Consider the following 11,121-nt stretch of genomic DNA (forward strand, 5'->3'; position numbering starts at 1 on the left):
TTTGCTCCCAATGGAACAAGCATGATCTTTCACGACCGTCCATTACATTGTCTGCTCCTCCATTGTAGACTGCTCGAATAGCATTCCAATTGGCACCTGCCTCATCTGCCATAAACCCAGTGAAATTTGTAATTGAATATCCATTCTCAACCATAACAGAATTGAGACTTTTCCAAAATAATATTTGTGACTGTGTATCTTCCTCCTTGGTCTCACATATTGCAATAACCATCAAGCTCTTCATGTTGAGGCAAAAAGTATGCATGGTAGGACGTATTAGTCAATGATTAAATTATCACTTTTATACACATCTAGAAAATTTATCACCTTGGGTCATAAACTGAGCATGACATGGTTGACCATCCTTCAACACGATGCGTATAGTCAAAATGGACCCAAGCATTATGCAGATCTCCTTGACCAGCACGATCCATGCGTCTTATTAAATCAACTCCTGAACCAGGACCTTTGGTGGACATCTTAAAAACAAAACATTTATGATGAAGTCCTCCTTGGCCAGGAAAACGACTCCCATGAAAAAATGGGAACAAACATTTTTTCTTCAGTAAGAGAATATTGTCAAATCCATCGCCCACTACCACTGACCCTTGTTTGTTATTCTGAAGCAATGAACTCTTTAATCTGTTATGCATTAGAAAAAAGAATTTTAAGTACTATACTAATAAATATTAACAAAAATAATGTATCCTTACCTTTGGTTTTGCACAAGTGGCATCATCTCTTCTAGAAAGTTTTGAAGTTCTGCATCTCCCATAGAATGTCCCTTGTCAAGAATGAGCGAATCCATCAGAATTTGACGAGCCACAAGCATTTGAATTTTTCGAGGACCACTAGATCTATCAATCTTCAACACTGTTTGGACTAATCCTCGGATTTTTTCTATGGCAGCACGAGATGTACCTTTCTGCACATCATGCTCATGGTGGCCTACATGCACTACCAATCTTGACATGTTGCAATCCCCTGGCAAAACGTAGTAAATTATGCATGGACATATAGCTTGACAAGTGACAACCTTGCCGCAATAATGACATGTAATCTTTGTCCTGTCTTCCTGAGCAAGGTAACCTTTTCCTATTGGTTTATCTAAATATCCATGAAAATATGCATTATTGAATTCTTTATTGTTTAAATAGTACTGACAAACATTTCTATGACATTCCAAGGAGCCCAAACAATAACTCATCCGAATTGGACACCCAATGGACATGTTGGTTGTTTGGGGGCGCGTCCATGTATGTCCATCAAATTTCTGCTCCATGCCACTCATTGACTTACATTTGCCAAAAGTTGATGGAAGTTCAAACACAACATTCCCGTTGTATTCTCTAGGTAGTTCTTCCACTTTCACAGGACCATGAGATTGTTTCATTAGGTCTTTCAATCGGTGAGATGTTGAAAAGGATAATATCCAATCCACCACACTTTTTACCTTTTTTGACAGTTTCTCATCACCGCTGCTGCTATCGAGGACAATATAATTCTCCTGCTGTTTTTGCAAATTTGTGTGCAAGTCTCCTTGGGTTGGTAGCTTGATAGCTTCAGCATAGAAAGCGCTTGTATTCAGTAAGTTTGTATCCTCTGAGTCTTCCACATCATTGGTTTCCTTCTCTGTATGCACCATAGCATATCTTTTTGATAAAGAAGCATCAAGAATGAAATGTTGATGGCCCTCCATATCAAAGTGAGATGGTGTTTCAACAAGGGTGACTTCAGATCCAAACTGTATTAGTGCATTCAATGTTTGAAATTGTCTATGAGGTGGTAGTAAAATTTCCAAGAAATATGCACTAAGGAGGAGCTTTCCATCTCTAAATTGAACCTCTCGTTCAAGTTCTTGATCACCTATTGTCCAGGTGATGATGGATTTTCTTTCATCCATGCTAACAAGGTGGAGAAGACAGAGAGAAATAAGCAGTTAGTAAGGAGGTCAATATATGGAGACGGACGTGGACAAATGGTTTTTAAGTAAGTTTTTATGCAAGTGGCGTAATTGTTCATTATTATTATTATTTATTTAAAAAAAAACATTAACATTTCAAGATATTTTTCATTTTATATGTGGGCAAAAAAATCCCACAGTCGAGATTGTTAAGCGATGGTTACAGAGCTCACATCCTTATGAGTGGTGTATAAAGAAATCACAATTTTCGATAATATTTGGCACAAATCTCAAGTTTTTTAGTTAATGAGTTCATCTTCTTATGAGTAGCCTGTAGGTGAAAAGACAGTGTATTTTAAGCGTATGAAACTGTAAAAATCCCCCTTGGATTTTGAACACCGAAAATTTTAGAATGTCGATGATTTGCCCTTATTTGCACCGATTAGGTCACGCAGTGTTCGGGAAAAGTGCGCCTCAGCTTAGCCTTGAGCCGGTTGCAAAATCAAAGTAGCCGGCTGAGGGGAGTGCAAGAAGGAGAAATTTCCGCTTGAAATACATGGAAAATAGTGTAATTTTGCAAAAACACTGGCTAGTAATGTAAAATTACCGGTTCAGATTTGTCTTGGAGGGATTTTTGTATGTTTGTGAAAATGATTTTTCCCGAACACTGTGAGTAGGTGAAAAGACAGTGTATTTTAAGCGTATGAAATTGTAAAAATCCCCCTTGGATTTTGAACACCGAAAATTTTAGATTTTAAAATGTCGATGATTTGCCCTTATTTGCACCGATTAGGTGCAGTGTTCGGGAAAAGTGTGCCTCAGCTTAGCCTTGAGCCGGTTGCAAAATCAAAGTAGCCGGTTGAGGGGAGTGCAAGAAGGAGAAATTTCCGCTTGAAATACATGGAAAATAGCGTAGTTTTTAGTGTAATGTATTTTTCTAGCCCGGATAATAGATGTAACTTTTAACTTAGGGCAACTTTTGTGTACCCTGTTGTGCTTGCCTCTCCTGCTCGGTGGACTTGCTGCACCTCCTGCGTGAAGCCGTGAAGCAAGCTTGTTACACTCTCCTCCTCCTCCTCCCCCGCACCCATGCTCCCACAGCCCGGTAACCGTCAGCGTGCGCGCTGACGGTTATCGAGCTGTGGGAGCATGGGTGCGGGGGAGGAGGAGGAAAATCAAAATGATCACAAACTATTCCTGCGTGAGCTCCCCAATCGTAAGCGCGCGCTGACGAGCTTCAGTTTTTTCTTTTTCTAAGTTATGGCGTCAATTTTCTATGCAGCGGGCAGATTTACGCTCAGCAAAGGAGGGATTTGACAAGCCTGGACAGCGCGCAAGATGCAGGGTAAGTTGAGCGCAACTTTTCTGAGTTGTTCGCAATTTTTCTTAGCTGTTCTAGGATCGTTTTGTGAGCTGTTCTAGGATCGTTGCAAGTGCGTTTGAGAACTGGGAGGCTATGGAGGAGGGGAGGTAAGAGTCTAGCTGCCTGCTGAACAGGCCTGCCGCAGCTCCATGGGGAGGGGTGAAGCTCGTGATGGCCATGAGGCATGGGAGGGGGGGGGAGAAGGGACTGGTTGAGGACTATTTGCTGACCTGCTGCATCCGGTCACAGCATAAATTTCAATTGAGAATAACAACCATAGCCGGAGGTTGCAGCCAGTAAAATGAGCTTGGTTCATCCAAGAAGTTCCAAGACTGTATAATAAAATGGTGCAATGATGATCTTTGTTAAAGATCTCGTTAACTTGAGTTTAAAGATCTCCTTAACCTGAGATTGGTTCATCCAACAAGTGCGTACTCGTACTGCCGTATGCTGACCGTCAACCTGTTAGCGAAGTCCGTCACCAGGGGGTTATCTTTCATTAGCGGGTCATTAGGGGGTAGGTTAAAATGGAGAAGGTTATGGGGAGGAGGGTGATGATCATGAGGATGATTCTGCAGAAGGCTCAAGGGAGGAGGGGGCCTTGTATTAAGGGCATGATCACCAAAAGGAGAGAAGGGCCCTACTCTTTGCTTCCTGCTTGTAATCCTCTTGTTTTTCCTGCATCCCCCGCCGACCGGCACATTCCTCAATGCGCCCCCCTTTGTCCAATATCTCCAGCAGCTCTTGGTGGGATCCCTTCTTATCCTTGCCAATTGACAACTCTGATGAGAGGATGCTCATCCAAGAAAACCAGAGTAAAAAAAAAAAATAAACGTTGTTTTCATAGCATCCCAAAAACTCTGTAAATGGTCTCGCCAAAAACTCTGTATTGGTTCAGCAACGGCCACATACAATTAGCCACCACAATGTAAGACAATAAAACCATCCCTTTTTTTTGTGATACTCACAGTGAGTGATATATATTACCACCTCAAGAAGAATTACAAAGGTCCACCCTTGACACTGGAACCATCCAATTTCACCTTCTTGGAATAAGACATGAAATTTTGCAACACCTGCACTCCCAATGCAAAGAGCCACATTTTTCAACATGATTTCCATTGTCCATTCATTTCTTTTCTTTGTAATAGTCCACAAGTTTGTTTAAAACATATTGAAATGATCATTACAGGCTTGCATGGCCCATCATTCAGCACTACTTTTCTTATGGCATCTCTCGTGCTTTGCTTTATGCTTCTAGAAGAAATCATGTGAAGGCTCGTGGGCATAAAGAGTGCCCTTTATCCATACAGAAACCTAACCCCTACCACCAAAGGTTTTGCCTTGATTTTTAAAAGTACATTGCCTGTCGGGAATTCCTCACAACCCTTTTTGGTCAAGGATTGAGTAGAAGCCTTGCGCATCAATTACTGTTACTCATCATGAGCATCTATATATTGCTCTCTTTTGAGAGGGAGTCACTTTCCCCACATTCTTAATACATCCGTGAAGGCCAGCACAAAACTTCAACCCAACAAATGAGTGGGTGAGCATAATTTGATATAGCATGGTCAAGAGGATTCCCTACCTACGTTCATTTTGCCAAATACATGCTCTATAGGGACCATCAGTTTGCCAATGGGGTATTGAGACAGTCAATCTCTTTTGACCAATTTGAATGTGAGGCAATTCATAGAAAAATGGCCGGGCTTTTTTGCAGTAAAAGAAAAAACCGGTTAGATAGCGCATTTATAACAGTTCTCCCAATTCCGCTGATATCAATTTCTAAAGAATCATGGAACTTATTTCCATTAGGGTCCCACTTACTTTCCATCAACTTACTTCCATCCTCCCATCCCCATTTGAATCACCAAAGTTACCACTACCAAACACTGGCTGTTCATCCCCCTCTTCGTCGGAATCCTCCTCGGGCGCCACCTCATTCAGATTGAAGCCTAATGGGCGGCTCTATCTTGCTGCCATGTCTCTCTGCACGTACATATCCCTCATGTCCTTGCTATCCAGTGTTGGGGAAAAGTGTGCCTAAGCTTTAAGGCCTTGAGCCGGTTGCAAAATCAAAGTAGCCGGTTGAGGGGAGTGCAAGAAGGAGAAAATTCCGCGGTTCAGATTTGTCTTGGAGGGAATTTTGTATGTTTGTGAAAATGATTTTTTCCCGAACACTGATGCCATCCACATGAACCACGTGGCTTTGCTCCGCACATGCAAGTTGATGACATGACTGCTGATTGCTATTGGGATTAGTGCTGGTGTTGTTTGTATTTGTATTGCTTAAGCTAGTGTTGTTTGTGTTATCTGTGTTCATATTATTCGGAGGTTTGATGAATCTTGGGCTTCCTCCTAGTTGCTTTGCATCCTGTTCATTTGCACCTAGGATTCCTGCCTTTATCAACTCCCTGTCTTTCATGAAAACCTACAAATCACTTTACCATGAACCCTCTCATTAAAATAAGCATATGAGCATCCACACCTAGTAAGGCTAATGTTATCACAGCTATGACATTAGCAGTTTGAAGGCTTGTTTTTCTGATTATTGCTTTCTCCTTCTTCGTTGTTGGTCATGTCCGACGTTGTTGGTTTTTTGTGTAATAATATTAGCAATTTGGACTTGATTCATAGTTGGAGCATCCTCACTTGCAGTTGCAGCTAGAGGATACAACATTGAGCATTGCAGCGGACAAATTCGACGAGCGGGCAACAAATTTGGAGATCGGCATTTGGAGCAAATTTGGTACACTCTATCAATTTCACACAAATTTAGGCCGGAGCTTTTCAAATGCAATGGAAGTTCAATTAAATGCGTGTTATTATGGTATTTGGCATGAAATGTAGCGGCATTAACAAGTGGTGCAAATTGTAGCCATTGTTTGAATGATGATGATGTATAATGCTTTTTCAAATCTTTATTGATGTAGACACTTATGGCTCCCAAAAGATGAGGCAGCAAGTCAATCAAGAGAACGTTTGATTCTCCATGCATGACCTTGAGATCTGGTCCTTCCAAGAGAAGGCATTCAATCGATCAAGAGGCATCTTCTCATGGAGTTGCTACTCGTAGTCCTCATTTCAAACGAGGGGGAAAGAGACGTAGAAAATGCATCTTTGTTGATGATGAAGCTGCCGTGGAGGAAGGTTCTAACCATTTGGAGAGTGGGGATGATGTAAAAGGAGACGAGTCTCGAGAGTTGACAGTGGAGGTTGAAACACGTGAGGATGTTGAAGATGAAGATTTAACAGAGTCTGATGGGATAGGTGAGGATGATGTGGCCCAACATTCTCGACACTTGGAAAAAAAAAATTCCGTTGGGGATTATGAAGGATGTGTTAAGTCAATTTTACTTAAAACGAAGAAGCAACCCTCCACTTATACCTCTATGTCGTTTGGTTGCTCATGAGGCTGTTCGAGTGGCTACAGATTCTGCATCTTGGTTGATTCCTAGTTTTGACAATGTTGCTTACTTGGATACAATGGGATCTTTTTTGGTGTCGGTGAAAGATTCCTTTGGCTCTTACATGCCTGTCACTCCTCTTGTGGAAGGTAGTTGGGATCCTATTTGGCAAGCTAAGAGTGTTTCATTTGATAATCAGCTCAATAAGGAGTGGCAAGAGCTTCGAGGGCATCTGTTTTTGGTATGGGATGGCAACCATCGGCTGAAAACATGGATGCGACGCATAAAAGAAGGTAAGAATTAACATCGATGCACTAATTGTTTGTTAGATTTAGCTGTACCTTCTTTTTTGGCTAATTTGGTGTTCTTTTGTCAAGTATGGCATGATAATGAGGAATATCATGTGAGTGTGAGATGCCAATTTTTGGAAGTAGAAAAAAAAAAAAGAGGCCGAACTATTACTTGCTCTTGACACCACTAATGTGTAAGTTGTAAATTTGTGGTCTTTTTGTATTTCTAAATTAATCTCGCTTTGAACTATTATTTTTCATTTGTTTATATATTTATTGTAGCATTTCACGATCAACAGTGAAACCAAATCTTGGGCATGAGATATACATGTTCCAAAAATTTGGTATCGCCAATAAAGAGAGCATTCTTGCACGTCTCACTCAAGAGGACAGAAAGTGGGCTGAGATAGAGATGGCAGTTGAGAGTAGATTATATCAAGGAGTTCCTCCTTGGTATAATTCTCCTTGTGTGTTGATTTCTCAACTAGTTTGGAAGGTGAATTGTTGAATTGAGTATTAACTATATACATTTTTTAAGATTGTTTACGATTCATTCATTGAATGTAGTTGCGGTTATGTAGGATGATTTTAATGCATTTATTTCAAAGGAAACTGCAAAATTGAAAGCTGATTAGATAAGGTGGAGTTTGAAAGGCGATTGCAGAAGGCAACTAAACAAGAAGAAGCTCGATTGAAGGATAGAGGTTATAAGTTTTTGACAATTGCCAATCCAGTTCATGGAGAGGAATTTTTTGAGTTGCTCTTTGATGTGAAGTGGGATGATCCATCCATGGTAAAAATCACACGAGACAAGTTAAATGCTTTGTGCTCCTCAAAACTACCTTCTGAAAGGTATCACACTTTTCAATACTTTTTTACTAGTTTTTTGTTTATGTTTTTAAATTCTAATGAAATAGTGACATTAAAAGAGAGTCAAATTTCTCGAGCGAAAAATTTCTACATGAATGGTATATGAATATACTTATATATGATGGTGTTTAAGTTTTTGATATATTTTGGTCTTTAATGAAGGAAAAAATATATATTGGAGATGATGAGTCTTACAAAGGCCAAAGATCCAGTCTTTTCCCACTTTGGTGATGTGAAGCACTTTAGGGCTGACATTAGAAAAGAAGTTTATTGGGCTCACATGCATGATGAAGCTTTGTTGATAATAAGAAGGTTGGAGGTTGAAGAGTTCAAATTGCCAGATGGATTTGAAGCTTTTTTCAAGGTTGTTTTCTAAACCGGTCACTTTTTTCTAATAAATGTGGATTTTATTGCATTGTTTTATGATTTGAATGACTACCATAGGTGCAATTAAGAAATCATGGCTTGCAAGCTTTTCCTCAACTTTTAGGAGATATTAAAAGTGCAGGGGAATCCTCCAAAATGCCTGAGCTACAAGAGTCTTGTAAAAGGATTTTGTACAGGTGAAATTTCATGAACCAACAATGTCTTTGGCTCTTATTGAAATTATTTTTCTCAAGAGATTAAATGTTGTTATGGTGTAGATGGATGTGTGAATGTGTTTTAAACGGTACAGTTGCTACTATGCCTATGGTTACTGACGATTGGTCAAAGCTAGAGGATGAAAATACCATGTATCCCGGTTCTATGGTAGAGAAGGGTATTTCTATGTGGGAGTGTAGAATTTGCCCATGGTGGTTGGACTATCCTTTGGAGGTGATCCCAAAGCAAGAACTAGACTTACATGCAAGTAAGTATAACACTTTTTCCTTTTACATCAAGTTTATTCTCATATTCAATTTTTTTATTCTCATATTATTACATTCTTCTATTATAATATTCAATTTTCCTATTATCATTCAAATCCACCAGTCTTGAACTCGTTAGCATTTGATCTCTCTATCTCTCTCTCATGCATGAAAAAATGCACAAGAAAGTATGTTCTAGTTTTTTATAAATGACTTGAGTTTGTAAATGCTAAATTAATTTTCATTATATCATTAAAATTTTCTTGTGATAGAGTTTTTGGAAGAGAATAAAGACAAAGATAAAAACCAATCTGCTTCTTTAGAGCACTTAGAAGACATGGATCACAATCATGACTTGGCCATGGATGGGGGCTCACAAAGAACACAAGAAAGAAATCACTCACTACCTCTTCAAAGAGAGCACCATAATCCTGCGAGTGGGTCAAACATGGGTAAACACAACAAAACAACCTATCCATTAGGAGGGCTAAAGATTGACATGCCTAAAGAAAGCAATGAAAAAAGTGTTTCAATAGTGGTTGAGTCAATCATGGAGCGACCAACTTCATCAAGGCAACCAACCTCATGGAATACCGGTAAGTTTCTACTATTTAAATATTTATTTTTTGATAGTGCAAAACAATTCTATATTACTTGTAATTAAGATAATTTTTTAATGAAAAACTGTAGGCTTTCAATTTTTGACTGTGGTAGATGCTCTTCTAGTTGATATGGCTAATGTTGATGATTTTGCCATTCAAAGGTAAAAGAAAGGTTTTGTGGCTTGTGTTATCAACATCAATAGAATGTTCAAAGTGGATGGTGTACTAAGCAACAAACGTTTTGTGTGTAGCATTAAAAAAAATTTGAGCACTCAAAGTCTTGGCTTGTATCACCATTGTGGAGCACCTTGTCGTGAGGTGTTTCGTCTTATCTTTGCCGATTTCCCTACTTCTTTGTTGGTGGATGGTTTAGGCCCAATTCGAGCAGGTTACTCAAAGTTTTTGTTTATGCTTTTTGTTTTGATCCATATCAATTGAGAAACTCATTCTAAACATCTTTTCAAAGGTGGATTAAGCAAAAAAATTCCACAATGGCATATATTTTTGCCTTCTCTTGTGCAAGGTGTGATGGATGTAGCAGAACCTTTCTTGGCAGATGAAGGCTTTTTCGTGACTCTATGTTTTGCACAACATATTGGAGAGATTATTACCCATGCTATAAAGACTGGGTTACGACTTCATCGCACATGGACTCTCATGTGTAATGGGGGATATAGACACCCAGATACCCTAGAGGAGGTGAATCAAAATACCATGTTGTTGTGAAAGATTGCATGATTAACTTGATTTTGATTCAAGTGTGTACAATGTATGCTTATATGTAGGTAATTGATCTCACGGTGGGAGTTTTTTGTCGAGCGGATGTTGCTATATCCACATACAATAGGGAGGCAGGAGAGAAAGTCTCTCCTCGCATGTTTCTTGCATCACGAAGCTTTTTAATGGAGGAGCATCAAGAACACACCATTGTTCTTGATATACCTATCAGAGGTGAAGCAGAGAGGTCACCCGACTTGTATAGGTGAGAAGATAATCATTTTAATGTAAATTGAGATTTAATTTATAGTTGAAAAATGACTTACATATTTTAAATTTGAATGTGTAGATGGCTCCTGGCAACCTTCACGGATGACTCAGATTATGTACTAGATGTGTTTTCAGGATGTGGAGGTCTTGGCAAGGCATGTGGTGAGGTTTATCGATATTGTTTGTGCTTGGAGGGGGATGACATAGTCTATGAGGAGTGTCTCAAAAAGGTGGTTTGTGGTCCATATGTGGAAAAGAGAGTTTAGTATCACATCCATAGTTTTTTGAAACAATTATTGAACACACACTCTATTTTTTGTTTCAAGAATGTTGACATAGGACATCTAGGGTTTTATTGTGCATGTTCTTGAAGTGATTTTAATTGCATTGCTTTTGTGGACTATCTACTCTTTCTAACATCCATATCAAACACTAATGCAGATAACTTGTTAAGCTTTGTTTTGAATACAGATTTCTTTGAATGCTCTCTCTATCTCTCTCTCTAGACTAGCATATTTAAAGAGAGTAAGTCTGAATAAGGATTTCTTTGAATGCTCTCTCTCTCTCTCTCTCTCTCTCTCTCTCTCTCTCTCTCTCTCTCTAGAGTAGCATATTTAAAGAGAGTAAGTCTAAATAAGGATTTCTTTGAATGCTCTCTCTCTTTCTCTCTCTCTCTCTCTCTCTCTCTCTCTCTCTCTCTCTCTCTCTCTCTCTCTCTCTCTCTCTCTCTCTCTCTCTTTTTTATAGCCTAGCATATTTAAAGAGAGTAAGTTTGGGCGTTTAATTATTCAATGTGAGGTGATGTTTCTAGGTGAATTGCAAGAATGTAAAAATGTTGAACAAAATGGAAA

At 39.2% G+C, this 11,121-nt stretch overlaps 1 protein-coding gene across 1 annotated transcript; it reads left to right on the top strand.

Moving 5' to 3' along the window:
• The first annotated feature begins 9,231 nt into the window (after positions 1-9,231).
• LOC147441196 (uncharacterized) lies at positions 9,232-10,586 on the top strand. The gene is made up of 6 exons (XM_086483678.1): positions 9,232-9,277; positions 9,372-9,444; positions 9,535-9,671; positions 9,750-9,982; positions 10,069-10,265; positions 10,350-10,586. Exons 1-6 carry the CDS (start codon positions 9,232-9,234, stop codon positions 10,534-10,536), a joined length of 873 nt encoding a protein of 290 aa, XP_086339804.1. The 3' UTR covers positions 10,537-10,586.
• The last annotated feature ends 535 nt before the right edge of the window (positions 10,587-11,121 follow it).

This window comes from Adiantum capillus-veneris, chromosome 15 (genome assembly GCF_014529385.1).
Source record: "Adiantum capillus-veneris isolate H3 chromosome 15, ASM1452938v2, whole genome shotgun sequence".
In the NCBI taxonomy this organism is placed as follows: domain Eukaryota; kingdom Viridiplantae; phylum Streptophyta; class Polypodiopsida; order Polypodiales; family Pteridaceae; genus Adiantum; species Adiantum capillus-veneris.

Excerpts from the sequence above, each read along its gene's own strand:
- LOC147441196 (XM_086483678.1), top strand. The coding sequence starts at position 9,232 with ATGGAGCGACCAACTTCATCAAGGCAACCAACCTCATGGAATACCG. Across the intron at positions 9,278-9,371 it reads ACCAACCTCATGGAATACCG|GCTTTCAATTTTTGACTGTG; the intron begins GTAAGTTTCTAC and ends GAAAAACTGTAG. Across the intron at positions 10,266-10,349 it reads AGGTCACCCGACTTGTATAG|ATGGCTCCTGGCAACCTTCA; the intron begins GTGAGAAGATAA and ends TTGAATGTGTAG.